General features: G+C 42.2%; 1 protein-coding gene and 1 pseudogene across 1 annotated transcript in view; one reads left to right on the top strand and one right to left on the bottom strand.

Moving 5' to 3' along the window:
* Positions 1–683: 683 nt before the first annotated feature.
* The window catches only part of MRPS6 (mitochondrial ribosomal protein S6), a 69754-nt gene continuing 45462 nt past the window's right edge, over positions 684–24975 (bottom strand). Inside the window, exons 2-3 of the mRNA XM_031005078.3 lie at positions 18490–18629; positions 684–1305 (exon numbers count right to left, since the gene is read on the bottom strand). Coding sequence (XP_030860938.2) covers positions 1113–1305; positions 18490–18629 — 333 coding nt within the window. The 3' untranslated portion in view covers positions 684–1112. The remainder of the gene's footprint in view (positions 1306–18489; positions 18630–24975) is intronic.
* On the top strand, positions 7919–8558 carry LOC101147011 (small ribosomal subunit protein uS7-like; annotated as a pseudogene).

Here is a 24975-nt window from a genome sequence, read left to right as displayed (position 1 = left end):
TGGCGCTTTGGGCATCTCTTGCACATCTCTCCATCCTCCGGTCTTGCCATGGTTAAAAATAAAGCAGAGGCCAGAACTCTCGGCTCCTTCCTGCTTTTCAGAGATTCCTAGAACCGGCACTTCCCCCCAACATTTTATGTGCAGAAGTTCCGTCATCTGTGATGGTGACAGACACCTTGTGCAGGGCACCCCCTGGGAAGGGGGAAGGGCTAGTCAAGTCTTTCCAATCAGCCCCGAGGAGACCGAGGAAGAGATGCAGGTGACTGTTTTGGGAAACGACCTCATCCTCACCCATCCTGGAAGCCATGCCACTGCCAGGAGGCTACTTCCTACAAGAGGCCTGCCCTGGGATGAGGGACAGTGGAGGAGGCAGGTGCTAGTAGCAAAGGAATGACAGGGAGCAGCATGAGACCTTAACTGCACCAGAATACACGTCCCACCACAAAGAGCAGCACAAACCACAATGACAAGTGAGGTGTGCAGGGAAAAGTCACTGATTTTGTGGTGTGCCCAGCAAGGAACAGACAGACACCCCTCCTCCCCTGCCCCACCCCGGCTCTGGATCTCAGTGGGTACTGGGTAATGCCTCCCCGACACTGCCAGGCACTGCCAGCTAGACTGGAGCTGCGGGGCACTGGAAGTGCACTGCACTGGGTAAGTAAAGGGACAAAACACCTCCCGCATTCCTACAATCAAGTTTATTACTCAAAGCAAAAGTTGTCCATATAATACATTGGTCGTCAATTTTTATTTCCGCATGGTTACACAGGCTGAATGACTAGCTCACAATCCCAGGAGGTATTATAAGTTTTGCTCTTCAAAAAATGGTGTTACTGTTGTAAGGGGAAAAGTCCTCACTGACAAAGAAATGACACTAATGAAAACAAAATCAAGAATGATCCACTGGTACTGCAGGTTACAGAGAAGCTGTCAGTGAGCAGTTCCCCACCTCTCACAAGCAAAGGGGATCAAGGGCTAAAAATACCTTAGAAAAATCAAACAGCACCTGCAACACATGCTTATATAAAGGCCAAACTTGCAAACTCTTCCTTCTCGTCCATGCTGCCCAAATGTGAAGGAATTACATATAAGGCTAAAATCTGGCGATCTTCTCACTTCTTCCTCTTCTTTGTGGAATATAATTTCTCTGCGAGTGGGACTGGGACAATCCCTTCACATTCTTTTAGTTCCTGGGTCAGAGGGTGTTTGACGATATTCCCTCTAATCACATCTATATCTCGAGACAAGTGCTCCACCATGCTTTCAACAGCTGCGGTGGGTGCATAAAAATCCACCAAGAAATACCTGCAATAAAATAAAAACTTGTGAGTGTCTGCATTTGAATTGTAATAATTCTACTATTTTGGTCAGTGTTTCCATTTTACCCTTCCTAGACAGACATCAACTACACACAAACACACACATACACACACATAACCTTGTCAAAATAGAAACTACCAGCTGACCAGCTAAACAGAATTGCAGTGTTATGCCCAATCTCCCTTTTCCTATGGTCTTTCCCATCACACTCTTGTGAAAATATGAATCCAAACCAGCTTTATGGCAGCAAAAACACACTGTGACATTACAGATGGTGTGAAGTACTAGAAAGCATGGGGGAAAACTTCTAATCCATTGACGAGACTGAATTTTCCAAACTATTCATTAATGTTGTGTGTGTGTGTGAAAACATCTATTAGATACTCTTCTAACTTTTCAAAGGATTTTCCCTGTGAACTAACACACCTAAGAGAACCATGAGCCCACAAACACGGGAAAAGATTAAGAAAGGCATGGGACTGGTCTACAACTATGTTCAATACGGACAAGGAACAAAAAGAAAATTACTGGAACCTTAAGTAAGAAAAAGAATTTACCACTCATCACTCAAACCAGACTAATGTCGACGGGCATCCCGCATGGCTCACTGGTCTTCAAAGATTGACAAGGTCCTCAGCAGCCTGCTGGATGACAGTGCAAGGAAAGAGCCCATCCCTACCCACTCCTGGCTCCTCTCAGACCTAAAAGGTTAAGCCTCCCTTGTACTGTCTGATTTGGACCATTATGTGACTAAAGGTCAGTTTTCAGGGCAGTATTTCAAAATCCTGCAATGTTCTAGCTGGTTAAAACTATGAACTTTTCGTCATCGCTTGCCTTGTTCTAGGCATACATGTGGTTCTCAGGACTCCCAAGCACACTCCCCTCCCAGGCCTTTGTACTCGCTGGTCCTTCTGTTGGAAATGTTCTCCGCCCAACTTCCACATAGCTCATCTCTTGCTTCTATCATGTCTCTGTCAAAATGTCACCCTCTCAGAGAGACCTTCTGTGCCCACTCTCCTAAAGCAGCACCCTCCTAGCTCCACCAAGGCCCCTCACTCTCCATTGCCCTCACTCAGGCTTTGTTTTGTTCCACAAAGTACGTTCTCACCACTGGCACAGTGTGCATTTGCTTACTGTCTGCCTCACTCCACTAAAGCACCATTGCCACAGGAAGAAAGGCTCTGGTGTTAACCCTAGCACTCCGAATAGAGACGAACACGGAGCAGGTCCAGAGTAAATCTTTGACCATGATGGTGTTAGCATGAAATGTGGAGCTCTCACAGGAAGCTGGAAAGATCAAGTTGAAAAGGAACAAATTCAGCAAGGAAGGAACTTATGAGAAAAGGGATGGCATTTTGTGTAATTCCAGACAAAGGGCAAAGAGGTTCAAAACTTGTAAGTAAATTTACCAAGTGACCATTTACTCTTAAAGCCAAGCCTAGTGGAATAATTATTCAAGTAAACATATAATTAAATAAAAGGACAGAAAAATATATACCAACCAAAAACACTAATCAAAAGAAAGCTCAAGTGGCTATAGTAATATCAGACAAAGCAGACTTCAGAGCAAAGAAAATTACCAGGAATAAAAAGAGACAACACATAATAATGGGTCCACCAAGAAGATGTAACAATCTTAAATATACATGCACCAGGTAACTGAGCTTCAACATATAAGAACAGCAGAACTGAACAGAGAAATGGACACATCCAGAATCACAGCTGAAGTCTTTTAACATTTCTCTTTCAGTAATCGATAGAACTACTTATACAGAAAATCACCAAGGATACAGAAAAAGTGAACACCAACATTAACTAAGTGGAGTTAACTGACATTTATAGAACCCTTTACCCAACAATCACAGGATAGACATTCCTCCTAAGTGTACACAGAACATTTACCGAGGCCAACCATATTCTGGGCCATATAACATAAAGGGATTCAAGTTATACACAAAAATCTTGGAAAAATGCCTCAACACTTGGAAACTAAACATATCTAAATAAGCTGGACAAACAGGTAGAAGGAGAAATCAAAAGGGAAATTACAAAGTACTTTGAATTGAATGAAAAAGAAAATGCCACATATCAAAATTTGGGGGATGCCATGAAAGCAATACTTGTCAGGAAATTCGTATCTACTGAACACCTAGGTAAGAAAAGAAAAAAGGCCTCAAATCAATAGTCTCAGCTTCTACTTTAAGAAACTAGGAAAAGAGCAAATTAAATCCAGTAAGATGAGAGGAGAGAGAGAGAGGAGAAATCCCCAAAGCAGAAAAAAGAAAAACAGAGAACATCAATGAAACCAAACACTAGTTCATGGAAAAGATGCATAAAATTGATATGCCTCTATAGCCAGACTGTTGAGTAAAAAGAGGTAAGGTATAAATTAAAGGCACTGGGAATGAGAAAGGTGAAACAACTACAGATTTCATAAATATTAAAATAATAGGAAATATTATAAAAAATTTTTGCAAGGTCAGGCGCTGCGGCTCACACCTGTAATCCCAGCACTTTGGGAGGCCTAGACAGGCAGATCAGTTGACACCAGGAGTCTGAGAAAAGCCTGGGCAACATGGTGAAACCTCATCTCCACAAAAACTACAAAAATTAGCCAGGCATGGTGGTGTGTGCCTGTAGTCCCAGCTACTGGGGAGGCTGAAGTGTGAGGATGACTTGAACCCAGGAGGTCCAGGCTGCAGTGAGCCGCGATTGTATCACTGCATTCCAGCCTGGGTGACAGAGCGAGACCCTGTCTCAAAAAAAAGCATTAAATTTAACAACTCAGATGAAATGATCAAATTCCTTGAAAAACACAGACTACCAAACCTCACTCAAGAAGTACAGATAACTTGAATGGCCCTATATCTTATTAAAGAAATATGTGTAGTTTAAACCCTTAAGCCCTATATCTTATTAAAGAAGTTTAAAAGCTTCCCACAAAGAATATTACAGGCCCAAATGACTTCACTGGTGAGTCACACCAAACATTTAAGGCAAAAATACCAATTTTTTTTTTATTATACTTTAAGTTTTAGGGTACATGTGCACAATGCGCAGGTTAGTTACATATGTATACATGTGCCATGCTGGTGTGCTGCACCCATTAACTCGTCATTTAGCATTAGGAATATCTCCTAATGCTATCCCTCCCCCCTCCCCCAACCCCACAACAGTCCCCAGAGTGTGATGTTCCCCTTCCAGTGTCCATGTGTTCTCAATGTTCAATTCCCACCTATGAGTGAGAACATGCGGTGTTTGGTTTTTTGTCCTTGCGATAGTTTACTGAGAATGATGATTTCCAATTTCATCCGTGTCCCTACAAAGGACATGAACTCATCATTTTTTATGGCTGCATAGTATTCCATGGTGTATATGTGCCACATTTTCTTAAGCCAGTCTATCATTGTTGGACATTTGGGTTGGTTCCAAGTCTTTGCTATTGTGAATAGTGCCGCAATAAACATATGTATGCATGTGTCTTTACAGCAGCATGATTTATATTCCTTTGGGTATATACCCAGTAATGGGATGGCTGGGTCATATGGTATTTCTAGTTCTAGACCCCTGAGGAATCGCCGCACTGACTTCCACAACGGTTGAACTAGTTTACAGTCCAACCAACAGTGTAAAAGTGTTCCTATTCCTCCGCATCCTCTCCAGCACCTGTTGTTTCCTGACTTTTTAATGATTGCCATTCTAACTGGTGTGAGATGGTATCTCATTGTGGTTTTGATTTGCATTTCTCTGATGGCCAGTGATGGTGAGCATTTTTTCATGTGTTTTTTGGCTGCATAAATGTCTTCTTTTGAGAAGTGTCTGTTCATGTCCTTTGCCCACTTTTTGATGGGGTTGTTTTTTTCTTGTAAATTTGTTTGAGTTCATTGTAGATTCTGGATATTAGCCCTTTGTCAGATGAGTAGTTCAAAAATTAATTCAAGATGGATTAAAGACTTAAATGTTAGACCTAAAACCATAAAAACCCTAGAAGAAAACCTAGGCATTACCATTCAGGACATAGGCATGGGCAAGGACTTCACATCTAAAACACCAAAAGCAATGGCAACAAAAGCCAAAATTGACAAATGGGATCTAATTAAACTAAAGAGCTTCTGCACAGCAAAAGAAACTACCATCAGAGTGAACAGGCAACCTACAAAATGGGAGAAAATTTTCGCAACCTACTCATCTGACAAAAATACCAATTCTGATACAAATTCACCGAGAAAAAAGGGAGACACATCTCAATTTGTTCTGTGAAGCCAGCATTACCCTATACCCAAACCAAAGACATTACAAGAAATCAGACAAATGTCTCTCAAGAATACACACTTTAAAATTCTAAACAAAATTTTAGCAAATTCACTACTATCATATATTAAAAAATACAATATACCATGACCAAGCAGGCTTTATCCCAAGAATGCAAGATTGGCTTAACATTTGAAAAAAAATGTAATTCAAATTAAAACATATTAACAAACTAAAAAAGAAACACCATATGATCATTTCAACAAATGCAAATGAAAGCATTTAACAAAATCCATAGCCATTCCTGATTAAAAAAAAAAAAAAAAAAATCTCAGCAAACTAGGGATAGAAGTGACCTCCCTCAAACTTATAAAGAGCATCTTTGAAAAATCTACAGCTGACATTTCACCAACTGGTGAATATCTAAATGTTCTTCCCCTAAGACTGGGAACAAACCAGAAAGTCCACTGTCACTTCTATTCAACACTGAAATGGAGGTTCTAGCCAGTGCAGTAAGGCAAGAAAAAGAATAGGTACCTAGACTGATGAGGAAAAAGTGAGACTGTCTTATTTGCATATGACATGATTGTGTTTTGAGAAAGTATTAAGAAATCTATTAAAAAAAATAGAACTAATGAGTTTAGCAGGATTGCAAGATACAAAAATCAATGTTATTTCTATATACTAGCAACAAATAATCAGACCTTGAATTAAACATTCAATACTTGCAGAGAAATCAGACAAAAGGTATGCAAAACTACAAAACGTTGCTGAAAGAAACAAAATCTATCAGGTATATCTTGTTCACGGGTAAGAAGACTCAAAATTTAGATGTCAACCCTCTCCAAGTTAAACAAAAATTGAGGTCTATTATTTATTTTACTGAAATAAAATCTATTGACATTCAGTAGAACCTCAATCAAAACCCTAGAATATTGATTAGAAAGTTCATAATGGATCTAAAACAGCCAAAACAACTCTGATAGAGAATGTAAGTTGAAGGACTAACACCACCTGATTTCAAGACTTATTATAAAGCTATGGCCATCAAGACAGTATGATATTCATGTACAAATACACAGAGAGATCAAAAGACTAGAACGGAGTACAAAAAGAGATTTACAACAAATGGTGCTAAAATAATCTAGTATCCACATGCAAAAAACGGAACTTTATTCCCTACTTGTACCATTTAAAAAATTAACTCAAAATGGGACAGATTGAAATGTAAAATATAAAGCTATAAAACTTAGAAGCTTTTGTAAATTTGGATTAAGCAAAGTTTCCTTAGACACAACACCAAAACCAAAATCCATAATAGAAAAAATTGATAAATTAGATTTCATCAAAATTAAAAACTGCTCTTTGAATAAAAAGCCACTAAGATTTGTGAATTACAAGTCTGATAAAGGACTTGTATCTAGAATACAAATAACTCTCAAAACTTAATTTAAAAAAACTTTTAAACAATGGTCATAAGATTTGAACAGACATTTCACAGAAGACATACGATGGCAAAGCAGCACATGAAAAGATGCCTAAAGCCATTAGTCATGAGAGAAATGCAAATTAAAACCACAAAGAGGCCGGGCGCGGTGGCTCACGCCTGTAATCCCAGCACTTTGGGAGGCCGAGGCGGGCGGATCACGAGGTCAGGAGATCGAGACCATCCTGGCTAACACGGTGAAACCCCGTCTCTACTAAAAATACAAAAAATTAGCCGGGCGTGGTAGTGGGCGCCTGTAGTCCCAGCTACTCGGGAGGCTGAGGCAGGAGAATGGCGTGAACCCGGGAGGTGGAGCTTGCAGTGAGCCGAGATCACGCCACTGCACTCCAGCCTGGGCGACAAAGCAAGACTCCGTCTCAAAAAAAAAAAAAAAACCACAAAGAGATACCTACTAAAGTGCCATAAAATTAAAAAGGCTGACCACACCAAGTGTTGGCAGGGATGTAGAAAAACTAGCATTCCATGGACGTGGTGGCTCACGCCTGTAATCCCAGCACTTTGGGAGGCCGAAGCAGGCAGATCACCTGAGGTCAGGAGTTCGAGACCATCCTGACCAACATGGTGAAACACCATCTCTACTAAAAATACAAAAATTAGCCGGGCATGGTGGCACGTGCCTGTAATCCCAGCTACTTGGGAGGCTGAAGCAGGGGAATTGCTGGAACCTGGGAGGCGGAGGTTGCAGTGAGCAGAGATCGTGCCACTGCACTCCAGCCTGGGTGGCAGAGCAAGACTCCGTCTCAAAAAAAAAAAAAAAGAAAAAAGAAAAGAAAAACTGGCACTCCAGGGTGGCACGAGGTCCACGCCAAGTAACAGAGACACTCGGGCTGTGCCCTCTGGATGACCGAGTGGGAGACAGCACCAGCAGTGGTAGAGACCCCCGACACCAAGCTCTTTGGGAAGTGGACGCTGTGCAGATCAATGATGCAGCACAAATGATGATGTGCAGATCAGTGACATTTCCCTGCAGGATTCCATTGCAGTGAAGGAGAAGTATGCCAAGTACCTGCCTCACAATGCAGGGCCTTATGCTGCCAAACGCTTCTGCAAAGCTCAGTGCCCCATTGTGGAGTCCCTCACTAACTCCATGATAATGCATGGCCACAACAACAGCAAGAAGCTCATGACTGTGCGCATCATCAAGTATGCCTTCCATTTCATACACCTGCTCACAGGCGAGAACCCTCACCTCCAGGTCCTGGTGAACACCATCATCAATGGTGGTCCCCAGGAGGACTCCACAGGCTTTGGGTGAGCAGGGACTGTGAGATGACGGGCTGTGGACATGTCCCCACTGCACCATGTGAATCAGACCACCTGGTTGCTGTGCACAGGCACTCTTGAGGGTGCCCTCTGGGAGATCATGACCATTGCTGAGTGCCTGGCAGATGAGCTCATCACTGCCACCAAGGGCTCCTCCAACTCCTTTGCCATCAAGAAGAAGGATGAGCTGGCATGTGTGGCCAAGTCCAACCGCTGATTTTCCCAGCTGATGCCCAATAAACCAGTCTGCCCTTTGGGGTAACCCCACCCCACCACAAAAAAAAAAAAAACCGGCTCTCATATACATTGCTGGTATAGTTTGGCACTTTCCTAAACATACACCTACAGTTATGATCTAGCCATTCCACTGCTAGGTATTTACCCCAAAGAAATTAAAGCATGTGTCCACACAACAACTTGTACACAAATGCTCACAGCAGCTGTACCTATAACAACCCCAAACTGGAAAAAAACAAATATTCACTACATACAATGCCATACTACTCAGCAATGAAAAGGAGTGAACTATTGATACACACTATTGATCTCAAAATAATTATGCTGAGTGAAAGAAACTAGAGTAAAAGGGGTCCATACCATCCAATTCTATGTAAGCCTAAAAAAAAAGATGTTCCTCAAACTTACAATATACGCATTTCGATAAACCCGTAAATTGAAAATATTTTATGTTGAAAACGCATTTAATACACCACCTAACCTAACATCACTTAGCCAAATGCCCAGAACACTTAGCCTACAGTTGTGTAAAATCATCTAACACAAACCCTATTTTACATTAAGTGTTGAATAGCTCATGTAATTTTACGGAATACTTTACTGAGAGTGAAAAACAGACTGGTTGTTTGGGTATTTGAGTACGGCTTCTACTGCATCTGCAATCACTTCTGCACCATCATAAAGTCGAAAAAAATCGACAGTGAAAGAAAAAAGATCAGTGGTTGCTTGGGATGAAGGACAAGTAGAGGAAGCAATCAAAGGAGGAGGAGGAAATTTTAGGGGTGACAAATATGTTTATTATCTTGACCGTGGTGATTCTGCGAGTGTATACATATGTCAAACCTTATTAAATTATACACTTTAAATATATGCAGTTTATTACATGCTAATCATCGCTATAAAGCTGATGATTTTAAAATGGCAGTTAAGAAGCTGAATGGGCAGGACTTGGTCAATGAGCTGATGTGGGATGGAGGCAACAGGGAGCAATTACAGCTGATGAAGACTCCCAGGGTTCCTTAAGCAACGAAATAAAAATGGTACAAACGAATCCACTATTCCACAAACTTCTTGAAGCAGTGACTTGCACATTTGCTCACTGACAAGACTGCCACTTGGGCTCACTCTGAAAACTACACATAATCCTGGCCACATTTTCCAAGGTTTAATTCCACTTGCTTATTTCTACTCCATATAGCAGGTAACAGGGTTGCAATGACCCAACTTATGAATTACTCATTTATTCAAGATTTAATTATTGATTACTTACTTTGAGTTAGGCTCTGGAACAGAGCTTAAAATAGTGTGATCAACCTCAAATCACCACCTCCTTGCAACCCTCAGCCTTTTACCCAGTCACTCCCCTTGCCCCACAATAATTCCATTTGGCCACCTGGTGGGCAGTACAGGGAACTCTCACCCAACAGAGGCCCAATGCTTTTTTTTCCTTCCCATTTATCCATTTGCTCTTTCACTCACTATTCATCAAAATGTCCTTCCAATCTACCACAGACAAGTTATGACCTCACCCTGTCTGCCAACATTCCCAACACACTGAAGTCTATAGCAGGTAGTTTTTCTCTGAGCTCCCACCTCTTCCTTGGCCTTGTCCAGTTTCCCTAGAAGCCTTCCTCTCTTGCTTCATTCCATTTGAAGCCCTGTGCTGCTGAAATGCCATGCATCAGGAGGGAGGCTCTAGCAAGAGCCTGACATGCTCTGGCCATCAAGTAACCCAGACACCACCACTGCCGAGTGCTCCATGCCCCTCCCTCCAGAGAGTCCACAGGAAGTCCAAGCCTGCCCTTCCTTACAGTCAAGTATTCAACTTATTCAAATAGCACCTCTGGGGCTGTCTTGGTCTTACTTATGATATTGTTCATAGCAAGCACTGCTTTCTTCCATTTTCCATTCAACCGCTTCACAGGGTTAGAAGCTTGTGAGCTAGCCTAGGAGTCTCAACATGTTCTAAGAGAAAGTGTGTTTACAGATGCCAACAAGCAACTCAACTGCCCACTAATCAATTCTCATCCAGCCCTCCTGAAAGTGTTCTCCATATACTCAGCACTCACTCAATAATCCTAAGAAATACACCCAAAGCTTTTGGATTCTATGATGTGATAAGGGTAAAAAGAATACCCAAGGATGGAAACTGGAAGCCAGATATATCAGAAACCTCATATTTCTGAACTTAAAAAAGAAGTGTCTTTCATAAGACTCTAATTTTCAAAGTGCTTTCACAGCTTTCAGACAACTTTCGAGGAAGAGGATGAAAGAGAAGTGGCAGCTCCACTCCGTGTGGCAATTGAGGAAAGGGAAGAAGAGAAAGTGGTGCCGAGTGTTGGTTGGGGTCCAGCAGCCCTCTCCCCAGCAACAATACTCCTCTAGGAGTCTTCAAAGTGGTTTCCTACACGTTGCCTCCTTTGAGTCGTACAATTTAATGTAGTTAAGAAGAGAGACTCAAAAAGGTCAAGTCATTAGCCCAAGGTCACTCAGCTATGAAGTGGTCACTGCCAGGATTCAAACAGAGCAGGTCTTTTGACTCCAGGACACAAGAAACCACAGATAGCTTTGGGACCAAATGGGTTACAGAATCATAGAATGGAAGTGCTGGAAAGGACCATAAAGACAACGCAGCCTAAACCTTTCACATGAGCAAACTGAAGCCCAGAGGGGAACTGATAGGCCCCAGGTCACAAAGTGAGAGTCAAGCTCCGGACTCCAGACCCCACAGCTCCCCACTCTGTATACTGTATCTCTTGCTACCTAGTACCCACATGTTGGAGGATTCTCAAGGATAAAGAGAAAACCTAGTTAAAGACCTGGAAATCCTAACACTGGGCTTTCCTAGCTTCGGGAGGCTCCCTGTTGCTACCAAAACCCCTCTCTTGCCTTCACCCTCCTAACTGCTCTGACTTCCTGCCACCAGGCATGACAACGCTCCTTCAGCAACCAACTAAACGAGCACAAGCCGGCATGCACAGCTGGTGACTGGCATCTCATGCTTGTTGTCCTGCTGCTATGCGCTCGGGGCTGATGTGGGCAAAGACTGCTTCCACTCCCATGGCTCCCTATTACACCGTGGAAGTTTCCACAGAAAGAAAACGCTACCAAAACAGCGAGGTGAGAAGTGACTCCGAGACAGGCAGACCTTACTGTATTCGCCACTCTCCAAAGTTGAACCTCTTACCAACCCCCTCCCGACCTCTTCTCCCAGGGAACCAAGATGTCTCTCCCAGGCCACAAGAGAACTGACCAGAAGTCCAGGATAAAGTCAATCTCTGCCTGCTTCAGTGACCCAAGTACACAGATAAATGGTCCATTATGGTTTTCCCACACAGGAAGGACCTTCACCAATTCCTGGTTGCTTCCAGTACATATCCTTTTCTTCTTACCTATTCATCTGGGCAAACTTAACTTGTTAATGAGCATCTACTATAGACAAACCTCAGGAGGCTAAATGGATGAGGCACACATGGTCTCATCCTCCTGGAATATGCAGCCCAGCTGAGCAGAGAGGCTGTACGAGCTGCTGCCTGAGCAGAAACCCAGGCTTCCACCGCAGTCCTGTGGGAGACTGTCCATGGCAGGCAAGGACCCCTGACTCACTGCTGGGCTTTGCTAACTACAGATGACCTAAGGACTGAGAATGAGACTTTTTACAGCTATGACAACACCAAGTACAGTCCCGCATTTCTATTTTTACACATGAAGAAAGTCAGGCCTAGAAACAACCTGTGTGGGGTGGTGGGGCTGGGTGGCTTTTGATGCCTGCGAGGATCCCTTTCTCATGACAGCACAGGTCCACAAGAGACCTACAAAAATGGGAGTTAGGCTGAAAAAATGGCCTTGGAACTAACTCCCTTGATGCCCGCTCCCTGCATCCTCATGAAGGTTGCCATGGAGAAACCATTCTAACAATCAGAGGAGCTGCTGTTCAAGGGAAGGTGACCAGAAAAGGGGCTCAGTGTCTCCAGGGGAGTTAGAGCCCTCTGTCCCAACTTCCTCCTGACCCTGGGAAAAGAGAGAATTAAGAGGACTCCAGAACCACAATGAGCTATCAGTGTCTGCTTCTTCCCCAGCCAAACTAGGCAGAATCAAAACACAAGACCAGAAGTCCTAACGCACGTGGACTCACGATCAACTCCTCACTCAAGGCACAAACGTTTGGATTTGACTACATTGCAGCTGCCTAGACATGCCCCAAAGCTGACATTCTTACTTAACAAAAGCTCTCCAAATAGCTAGTTTTCCATTTTCCACTTCTACTCTTGGTGACTGAATCAATAAGTACACAGATCATTTTGGGAAAACAGTCTAAAATCTAATTACGTTACACATTCCCAGCACCTTCGACCATGTGCTACATGGCACAAGTGACATGGTTCCGCCTACCAGGTAGCCAGGGTCCATGCAAGCACCAACATTGCCTTGAACACAAAGCCGAGCAGTGTTTACGTTTTAAAGGTTTGTTTTTCCATGTGTGGTGCTAATTATAGAATCACTTCTTCTATGAAGTTGCTATCAGCTTCACAAAAGCATCTCTCTTTTCTATAGAAAAGCACGTAACTTTGACCCACACTAACTCTGCAGAAGTGGAAGTGAGATGACTGATGCCAGGCAAGAAGGAACCAAGAAAGGTTCAGGACACTAATGCATTTCTCACTGCAGATAACAGTGTTTGAAAGCTGGAGCAACAGTGAACTTCTTCCTAGGTAGAACTTGCCCACGTGATCTTCCAGGTGATAATGTGCCCTCCTTTATATTTCTTAAGACACTCACATGCTACAAAACTCTCTACTACATGGCCCAAACCCTCTAGAGATCTGAAAACACTCAGAGAAATGGCTTCCCCAAGACAGACTGTGCCCCAATACTGGAAAACAATGCCACCAAAAACACTCCATTCACAGCAGCATGGTTGTAAGAGAGCCAGCAGCTCTCATGTCCCTTCTGCCCCTCCCCTGGAGAGGCCTAGCCCCTCCACCATTCAGTCACCATGCAGACTGCCCGGTGCTGCCAGCCCTTCCCCGACTCCCCTAGTTGTCCAGGGGGAAAAATGTATTTTCTGACAGTGCCCTTAAATGTAAAGGTTGTATTTTCTTTATCCACTTTTGTCTTAACCCTGTATTTACAAGTTTTCCATAAAAAGAGCTTGCTTGAATTTGAGTTACATTCTTTGTCTCTCTCTCACCCTCCCCTTCTCCCTAGCAGACAAGTGGAAATTTCCACTGAAGCACTCAGTGGCTCACAGTGGGTGGGGGGATGGGGGAGGGGGATGGGAGGGCTTTGCAGCCCTGAAGCATCCTTGAGCCTTTTTGAAAATAGGAAACAGATCTGTCTAAATGCCAGTTCCTAGATCGTCTCAGTTAAACCTTGTTGGATTCAGGCTTCACCGAGGCAGTGAATTATTCACCTTCAAACTGAGGTACCCTCTGCATGGAAAAGCCCCATTTCTTTTTATATCTGTTGGGTCTCATACATTTTCAAAACCACTAACACTAAACCTGCTGCAGAATCCTTACAAATCTTGGGGCACTGCCACTAAAAAGAAACCTCCAAGGCCACAGCAGCCCTGTCTGAAAACCTGGTGTGGAGTACCTACACACGAGAACGGGGTCAGAACGCTGGCAGAAAGGCACGAGAACATGGAAATGTTAGCTAACGGGAAAACTACAGAGGAGAATCAATCTCCTCTAGAGAGGGTGCCAGCGCTCATGGAGTAAGCTGCAGACACATTTGGGAAGCGAGTCAGTAAAATTCCACTGATTCACCATGGAGCTGGTTATTTTTATCATTCTGCTTACCCGTAAATAGAAGGGCATCTTATATGTAGGCCAGCAGATCTCTGCTGTAAGCCCCTATCCAAATTTTAAAGCAGATGAGAACAGGTAAAGAACGGGCAAAACAGGCAAGAAAAACACCTTCTACTTAAGAGTTCTTATACACAGGCATTTGGAAGCCAGCCCAATCTCACTGCCATAAAATCAGACCCGGTAGAAACAGAGCAGAGGCATCCTTTTACAAAGCAGCACAAGCCCAACGCTGAAATACGGACCGCACTTTCTTGTATAGTTTCCTCTCAGTCTCAGCTCAGCCCCATCTAGTGGAAAGAGAACCGAGAACCATAAGCTCCGTGCAGCCCTGGAGTGAGTGATGTGGTTCTGGCAAAGGGTGACTGTTACTATGATTCAGTAAGATGCCTGCCCCTTTTTAGCATGGGTCTAAATGAGCCTCTCCTGTCACTGCTCCCTCTAACATAAATGACATCTTCCCCTTTCAAACGCCCAGGAATACAGTAAGAATTTTCCACACCAACACCTTGTCTGTCCCGCAGAGCAGATGAGGGTGTCAGGGTGAGCACGTGCAGACACAAAGGGGAGGTAATCTCGGGGGCCTGAAAGAGACCCCAGCAAATCCAGAGCTGGGTGTGACTCCCAGGCCTCTGAGCCACCCAGCTCCAGGTCATGCACCAATGATTTATTTAGTGTTAACAAGTTAGAGGGCTGAGATATTGTCCCAATCCCTGATAAGGGTGGCCCAATCCAGGCCCCATTCTGCTGCCAAGGGGAACACTGAATTGCATTTTCAAAAACAGGTTTAAAATGGTCCTCAGCTGAACACGAATGACTCCCCCAGTTCTACTGACCTTCAGAGATTATGAATTAAGAAAATCTCTGTGGACTAGTCTGGGAACTTAACCATCAAGTTGTTCCACTGGGAAAATAAGTTCTCAGTTATAAACAACAGACTTACAGACAAATTTCTGGAACACAACCTGTTTCTAAAGTGGAGTCTGACCAAACTAATATTTGAAATATAATGACTATATTTTTATTTTTGGCATAAACTGGAAACAGTCTTGATACAATAATAAACATCAGGTATCATTTCCAAAGTATACTCTCCTCCTCCTCTGGGCAGATTTCCCAGATAACCCTAAAGCAACAGGCTCTCCCTTACCTACTCTTTTCTTCCAGCCTACTGGGCATGTACGTGATAAGGCGGTTGATTTGGGGGGTGGGGGGGGACTGGGCATGGGAGAACAGTAGAGGCAATTGCCCAATACACAGTGAAGTCATTGGAACAGAGATACCTACCTGTCAGCCCCAGGCCTAGCTTTACTCCTGCTGTGCTGAGCACTTTCACACACACTCCCTCAGCTGGTGCCTAGGTTAGCATTATGCAGCCAACTCTCTGATTAGACTGAAAACTCCTTGAGACCAGGAACCACGACAATTGTGAGAATCAACCTGAGACCTGTGGACACCACTAGGACATACCATTTCTCCCCACAAAACGTAAAAGCAACAAACACACGATACCAACAGTACCATGATAAAATGTGGACTCTCAGAAACATCTAGGCTCACTCCATTAGCCAGCCAAAAGCTGGCTCTCACACACCACTGTCAGGTTTCAAATCAGCGCCTTGCCGTAATTTTGAATACGTGTCATGGCCTCTAGGGCTGTTCAAAAAGAGCCAAAACTTTGAATGCTAAACGTGTAACCAATAAAACCACTGTTTCTTCTCAACCACTTCAGAAAAGCAAGCCTCCCAGTACATAATCCACTTATTACATGTTTCTAACACTTTCTGTGGCTATGGATTAATGCACATAAAGAATTTGCCAAATGAACAAAATACCTGGTACTGCCATGGTTAGGGTTAGTGATTATGGGGCCACTGCCTGAAGCCAAGAGAATATCAGACTAACCTTAAGCTCCACACTGCAGACACGTAAACGTTATCGCCCAATTCCATATCTTTATTCGAGTAACTTCAAACTACACTTGCCTCTCACATCCTCATTTCCCAAAAGTCACTGTGGAGAATGTTCACGAGTATTATAGAAATAAAACGTAGCATAATCAAATACAGTGAATTAATGAACGGATCTTACTGAAGGGCTTCTCATCATTTATGTGCCAATGTGCACTGTGAACCTCTAGAAGGAATTCGATCATGTAAGGCTTCCCACATCTAATTGATCACACACACCCTACTTCTCCTTTTTTGATGGAGCATCTCTACGGAATTAGCGTTTCAGAGACCACACTTTAAAAAACATTACCTTTAACAAATAAATACCAGACACTGATTTATCCCAGAAAATAGGCTTAAAGCATGAACCTCCCCCACTGCAGCTGGGCCCTACCTTTCTGTGTCTATATATAATACACATATGTAATACAGAACACTGCTTCTGTTTGTTGAGGAGTCTGAAAGTAAAAGAACCAGCAATAAAATCTTTAAAAGTCAATGAACTAAGTGACTGCAACATATTCCTCAGCGAGGCACATGCACCTTTGCCAGGGGGGAACCCAAAAGTAGGGCTAGTGTTCTCAGCAGTTCTGTCTTGGTCCCAGTGGGCTCCTCCAGGACCTGAATTTATTCCACCCATAAAGAGAAACGGCTACCCACCCCCAACCCCCACCACTGCACACAGAGGTCTGAAAATGAACTGAGTGAACACAGCAGTTCTTGAGCCTGGTCCTCAGACAAATGACGTCAGCATTACTCAGGCTACGTGTTAGTGCAGATCCTAGGATGCTGGTCATGCCAACTCTCAACAAAGTCAAATCCTCTACTTGAAAAAAGGGCAGAAACCCCTGGAAGTACTACATTGAGTGGAGAAACTGACTTCTCTCTCCCTTCACTGCCTTCCATCCAAGAACTGCGCTAATAACTCTCGGAGAGTTTTTATATGCTCCTCTTTCAACAAAAAATGCAAAAGGATCCATAACTGCGCTGTCAAAACCACACCCATTTGTGATTAAGTTTAAAAGAAACAGACAGACACACATGCTCTCCATCCCTCATTGTTATTATGACTGTGGAAGAAGCCTAGCCACTGTGCATTTCCTGTTGCCTAGCAACGCCTCAGGCATTCTCTTCAGAGGTGTTCTCAAGAAGCTGAACACTAGCACAAAACAAGGTGAAGCAATCAAAAGATGAAATTTGCAGCACGGCAGAAGGTTTAAATGCAGTAAGAAAGCCTCGATGTGAGACGCGACTCCACTCAGGCCCTATCACACGTACTGTACCTGCACAAGACAGCTCGACTCACGTAACTACAAGCAGCATTCTCGCCGCAGAGCACATCTGCAGAGACTGTCTTGCTGGGTCCTTGTGGCAATGCAGATGGGAGACCCATAACCTGAGTTCTGTGCCCAAAGAAGCCGGAAACAGAAGGGGAGGCCACAGAGTTGCTGAGTGCCAGAGAGAGCTGACTCTTCTACTCTTGGACTTTTCCTACCGCGCTAAAACCTGATTCCCATCTTCTCTAACACCCACTCCTAGGAAATCCTACAACATGAGAAGATTCAAATCTATTCTACAAATTGTTCTCCAAGAACTTCTACAAAGATAGTTATTACTACAGAATCAAATCTGTGACATGTATTTGAGGAAGCTGCTGTACACAGTAGGAGACAAAATTCCAAACTGTGATCATTACTTGGAGTAGGTATTACCATTTTTCTTTTGTGGATTAGGCTTGGGTTACATACATCAGTCAAAAGCAGCACATTCTGTTATTTGCAACGCATATGTTTAAAACGGATACACTATGTATGTGGACAGCACTGTTCACTAAGGTATTTTAAAGGCAAAAGTTAAAGAAATGTCAGGGAAAACAGTGCTAAGGTTGACAGGAAAAGGTTCCACAAGCTAGACTTGGTAAGCCCTTTGCTCCTAGGATGGCCTAGTTTTGAACTCAGATCATAGTCCATGAAGGGCCAGCATATCACATCCCATCTGCAACACAAGACTGCCAGAGTGTGTACCCAAAGGACACCTAGGCGCAACAGGGGTCTCAATGTGAAATTTTAAGAACTTCTAATAGTAATTGAACAGTACTCTTTACTGAGCCTATCAAAAACGTCTTTCAAGACGTCATGAAGAAACTTACCCGCCTCTGTTATGCTGCTGACTGTGGGCAGAGATCCTATAAGGAAGCGCTCGTTCACCCAGGTTTTCCAAGTCCCTCACTATTGCTCCTCTGTCCATCAGGGCCTCTATCGTACGTTTCAAAGTAGCAGCAGTCTCTGGCTGTTTTTGTTTGTGTTTTTAAAGAAAAGAAAAAAAAGCATCAGAATTAATATAAGAGCTAGAATGATTAAGTCTGCTCAGTTCCAATCATAACAGCTCTACTGGTAGGAATCGTTGGGTAAAAGCAACAGAAGCTGGTTTTGGTTAACTTAAAAGAGAGAGAGAATTTATTGTAAGGATATGAGATAGCTCACAGATACGAGGAATATCTGAAGAACCAGGCTTCGGAGAGTTCAGGGACCAGGGCAGCTCCAGGGATCTGGGAGGCAGGAACTAATGAGTGGCTTCTTCAGAGCACCTCGGCCAGGCTGAATCAGTGCCAATCACTGTCAGTCCTTGTATCCCATGACTCAAAATTCAAATTCCAGGAGAAGAGTATCTTGTTGGCAGGACACCTGAACTGCCCATCCCACCAAAACTGTAGCCAGGGGGAAAAGGTGTTGTCTCCCAAAGAAAAACTGGGAGACTGTAACCAAAAGGGGGAAAGGATGGGTAATCAGACCCAAACTCTGCCCTCATGGAGCTTACAATCTAATAAAGGACAGAACACAAAATACACATGTATGGAGAGCAGAGGGCAGAATACAGGAAATAGCATAGAGACCAGAGGGCTCACGAAAGGAAGAAACATTCAGCTGGAAGAAGGGTTTCACTAAGGAAAGTTTACTTGAAAGGCACCCGGAAAATGATGACCGGAGGTACAAAGAATGAATGAACCAGCAACTGAGCCCCAGTGATGGGGTTCAGGGCAAGGGAGTGCTGAGAAGATAGACTGGGTATACACTGGGCACAAGTCTATGAGTAATTAAGGCCTGTTATTTAAAAAAAAAAAAAAAAAAAAAAAAAAAAAAAAGCTTGAACAATATAGAATCCCATTACCCAGAGATAGACTGGATGGTGAATTAAACTTTCTGGTGAATTTCTTTCCAGATATCTCTCTATGCATATGTATACACAAGCAATTTTTGGAAGAAAAGATACTTTATAAGGATAAGCCTGAAAACTGCAACGAATGCAATGTGGAGAATGAAGGCAAGATGTGGCAAAGAAGGGCACCACAATCTGGTGGCTGAGAGAGTGCAACTGTCATTACAGCTAAAAGGAGAGCTGGAGAAGCTGGTGAGGACAGTAAGAGATGAATCTGGTTTAAGACACGCTGAGTCTCAGATGCCATGGCTCCCCTAGGTTGACCTCTCCAGATGTAAATCTTAAGCTCAAAGCAGGTGGATGAGAAATACACATTTCATAGTCACCTGCACAGATGGCTCTCTGAAGCCTGAGAAGGAGGTGAGATCAAGAAAGGGTGGAGGGGAGAGGAAAGGAGATCACCAGCAGAACCTTGGGGAATACAAACATTTAGGGGCTAACAAGAGGACTCAAAGTCAGAGAAGCAAATATAAAACGTTATCATCAAATAGGACAAGGAAAATCGGGAGACTGCCTTGTCCAGAATGACAATGGGGTAGAGGACAGAGATCAAGAAAAAGCCGCAGTGTGGTAGCTACATGGGCATTTGGCAAGATGGGGCCAGAAAGCAGGCTGCCAAGGTTCCCATGGTAGAGGTATGAGAACAATGGTGAGGAGGAGAAAATGCCAGGGCTCCAGGGACAAGCAACTTGAGCAACGTGTTTTAGGAGAAAACACATGGGCAAGTTGGTAGTCGAAAAGGAGCGGACCATGCAAGACGATAAAATGTAGGATTTCTAAAACAGCAACAACGATGACAGCTATGATTTACTGGATAACTACTATATGGTCTAGTGTCTTATTGTTACATATTTTATCTTCATAAAAAAAAAAAGCCAAGAAGGTTTACAGATTTGGGATGGGATCTCTAGAGAGATGCTGACAGGGCAGCTATTAAGTGGAAACGCCTGCTGCAAGGAGAAGGAAAGCTGTGGAAACCGTCGGGGAGGAAGCCAGAGGCACACCTTGGCAAAGACAAGGTGCACATCTCCTCGAAGACCTACGTGAAGAGGTGCAAGCAGGGTGATTTTAAAGTGCAGGAGGAAACTTAATAATAGGCTACCTTCCAGAGGTTCATTTGGGGATCAAATGAAGAGAAAATTGCAGAACAAGTTTAAGTGTGCATTCTGGCAACCAAACAAAATCCACTATATTTTTAAAATTTTCCTTCTGACAAGTGCTGCTAAAATGGTATGAAATGTGCTAAGTATTGGCTTAAGGCTTAGAAAAAAACATTCTTTACTTTCTTTTCATATTGAAGTCCATTAGGGATTTTAAAAATTCCTACTGAATCGTTGTTTATATATTTAACCAACCTTAAGATAAAACAGAAATTTCCTGAAGACAATAAAAATTCAGGCCAAAATCTCTTCCCATTAACAGTAGGTAAAAAGTCTAAGGCAATTTATCCTTATGATTGTATCAAACACATTCCTAGACAGTTCTAATCATATGAAGACTACATTCTTCTCACATTTCATTATAGTTCACAAAGACATCGCCATACATCTGCAGAGGACTCATTATTAACAGCAGCACAGTATTTCATTTAACTGAAAATGCTGTTTCTTGACCTGGCATTACATCAATTAACGTATGATAAGGTAAAGGAACAGTCTATCCAAATAAAGAGTCCAGTCTCAGCTTTGCACTCAAAAAAAAAAAAGGAAAAAAACATTTGATTGATTAGTTTTCTGATTAGCTACCCAAATAAATTTCAATTCCAGTTTTGCCTGATTAAAAAGGAATATATCTCAATATCTTTTAAGTTCAAGTGTTTACAGTATAAAACTCATTACCCTCTTCTGAAGTAAGAGCTTATAAAGTAAAAAACATTTTCTTCTTACATCTGTCTCAAAAAGGGGAAAGGCTACCTAACAAGAATGTAACTTAGGAAAATATAAAAAAAAAAAATTGTTTGACTTCAGTATGTCAAGGTCAAACTGTAGACTACTGGAATGGCCACATTCATCTCACTTTAATTTCAAAACACCCAGAAGTATAAAACAAAAGGTGGAAGGAGGAGCAAAAATAACGCCCCATAGACCTTACCTCACCATAAAGCAGGGTTGGCAAACCAGGGCTCTTGGGCCAAATCTGGCTTGCTACCTGTATTTGCAAATAAAGTTGAACTGGAACACAGCCAACTCACACATCTGCATAGTGTCTATGGCTACTTCTGTGCTAAAGGTAGATCTGTAATTACAAGAGACCATATGGCCCCAGAGCCTAAACTATTTACTATCTGGCCAACCCCTGGTTCTATATTGTAATGGGCTGAGGGAAGCTGGCAGGTCCTTAATCCATGTACCCTAAAATGCACCACAAATAAAACCATGAGCCTGGGCCACTGACTGAGGTATAGAGGGTGTACTCCTCACTGGATGTGTCATCAGGTAGACACACCGGGTACCATCTAACGAATACCATCAGTTTAGCTGTTCAACTCACTGCAGGGCTCAGAACTGATTCCACTAATCCACTATTCCATCTGCCAAGCTCCTAATAATGTCTTTATCAACCCAGGTTGCCAACTTCAATGTTCCTCATTTGGTGAAACCTATAGATCTATTAAAATAAAATTCTTACACTTAGAGGGGAAAAAGTTCTGCTCAATCCAGCACAATGTTCAACTTACAAAAGCATATAGTTTACAGGAAACAAATGATCTTGCTGCCATAATTCTCATTTATAAGGTCTCTGAACCACTCAATTCCAACTATTCTAAGAGAAGTTGTGCAGGCTTCTGAGAGGCTTCTCTCACCCCATCTGAAAGCAACTCCTTCAACTCTTTCCTTCTACCTACCAAATGCATCAATGAAACACACTTTTGGCAAGGCACAGACTGAGGGCTGAAAACATTCATTTGAAAAAAAAATACAGAAAGAAAGGAATGAATGAATGGGAATGGAAACTAGAAAAACTAGGACTATGATTCTAGTCCTAGCTCATTCACTAATGAGTTATACAAACCTGAATATGTTATCAAAATTTATCAATTTTAAACTTGTACCTCAGTTTCCTCATCTGCTAAATTAGTAGTTCTCAATTTTCCTGTTGCTACAAGCTTCGCATGAATAAACAACATTCACACTGCAATTCTCAACATCTGCTGGAGGCATACAAAGTTTGATGAAAGTCTTTTTATGCCCCCCAATTCTGATATCTTCATCACCAAAATGCACCCCCATCCCCCAGTTCTCCTGATGTCATTCTTTTTTTACTTCTAACAGCACTACAGCCATCTAAAAATATTCTTTCACTAACCAGAATGTAAGCTACAGAAGAGCAAGGACCTTTGTCTATCTTGTACATGACTGTATTCCCAACGTCTAAAATGGTCCACACATCATCGAACAGGTGCTAGAAATAGCTGTGCTAATTGTACCCCTTTAAGAGGGTCTCTTGCTTACTTACTCCTATCTTTCCTCAAGGAACTCTAAGTTTCCTTCTATCTCTAACATAACTTGAAGCCACTTTTCATATACAACAAAGCTCACTATCAACATGGTAACTGTAACACTGAGGCAAAATTACAATACTAATGTTTTCCCATTTACTTCACGCAGTACCAAAATGCTGTTCACACCAATACTGTATTTCAAAAATACCTACAATTCATCTAGAAGTGAAATTAATTAAATATTTTATACATTTCAAATATCAAATTCCAATATACATATAAATATAAATGTTAAAACTACATTATAATTATTTGCTGATTAAGATAAAGTACCATCCAAAAAATTTAACTAAATAGTATAATACTTATAAAAAAGGTAATTAATCCTAGAAAAAAATTAAAGCTAATTTTTTATATTAATTACTAAAACTAATGTTTAGCCTACAAAAGACTTAGGGAAAACCCAAGAGCTAACTTCAAATATTTGCAGGGCTATTATGGAAAAGGTAGATTTGTTTTATTTTGATTGGATTCCAAGAGTGGACTAGAATCAAAGGGTAAAAATTAGAGAAATCAAGCTGTATTTTGTTAACAAGAACATATTTCCAAAAATATACAGCTGTATGAAAATGCAGTGGGCTGCCTTGTGAAGTAGTGACCTTCCCATCACTTGAAGTACATAAATAGATACAGGATGGCTGTTGGATTAATATCTGCATGGGTGGGAGGTTGAACTCAACAACTTCTTAAAGCCCCTACCAAGACTAAATACTACTCTGGTACCACTCATCATTCTGAAGGACATTCTGCAGTGAAGCCAGTTTTGAAAACTGCAACTGCATAGCAATGAAGAATACATGTACTGCTAGGAAAAGTTAATGCTGCTGACTAGATTCATGCTAACATACCAGCTGTTCTACTCACTACTGTTTTCACAATGATCTTCTAAAAGGGTCCCCCGTAAAGCCCAAGAGTCCTCAAACCATATTTTGAAAACCAGTTCTAGAGATGCTAATGGGAAAAGTTGCTGTAGTAAAAGATGAGAGCAAAAAGGTGGGAAGAATGAAAGGAAGAAAGGAATCTCTCCTTGTCCCCCAAATAAAATCCCCACTCAGGAAGGTTACTGAAGCTAAGAATTCATGGAAGTATCATAACCACCACCACTAGTCAATGACCAACATTTAACCTAATTAAACATATTTTCATCCCAGAAGAGAAACTTGTCAACAAAATTATCTTGGAAATTAGACTCTATGGGAAAGACAGTTTTAAGCCAGTGGCCTCCAATATACCCAGCTAGCACTTACCACACCCTAGTTCCCCAGAAAATAAAGCACACATAGAATCCACAACATTCAACAGCATGCAGCATCTACCTACACCCTGCCCGCCTCACGTTACAAAGAGTTATACAACACTCAAGAGCAGGCAGGACTCAGGGAAGGCAGAGCCAAGACACAGAACTGTCAAAACCTGTAAAAATGTACATGTAAAAGTCTTTCCCATTCTTTGCTGAATCTTAATTCCCAATCTTACTTCCTTTAAAAAATTTCCTTGCAATTTAAATTTTCAAATAGAAAGGATGTCCCTGTGAATTCTGCATTGACATTCTCACAGCAATCTGAAAATCTGTGAGCCCTAACTTTTCAACAGTCAAATGGGTGTCATGGAAAGTGGCTGAAGTTCTAGCAGACCTTGGGAGAACCATCTACATAAAAATATGTGAAGTGCCAGCCTTGCCTAATGACATAAGCAAAGCCCAACTATGAAATTGATTCCACAGGAACTGTTTGATCAAATATTCTTCATTGTAGAGAACCTCTTTTGCCCAACAATTTATTGAATCAGGAGTTTCAGTCCTCTAGGTAATTAAGGAATAAAAATTATCGAACACAGAAACTACTTTTTAAATTAGAATAAAATTCAATAAGGACAAGTCTAGAACACTAAGAAACATAAAGATGCCTAAGTACATGT

This window comes from Gorilla gorilla, chromosome 22 (genome assembly GCF_029281585.2).
Source record: "Gorilla gorilla gorilla isolate KB3781 chromosome 22, NHGRI_mGorGor1-v2.1_pri, whole genome shotgun sequence".
Lineage (NCBI taxonomy): Eukaryota > Metazoa > Chordata > Mammalia > Primates > Hominidae > Gorilla > Gorilla gorilla.
This window is presented reverse-complemented; position numbering and strand designations above follow the sequence as displayed.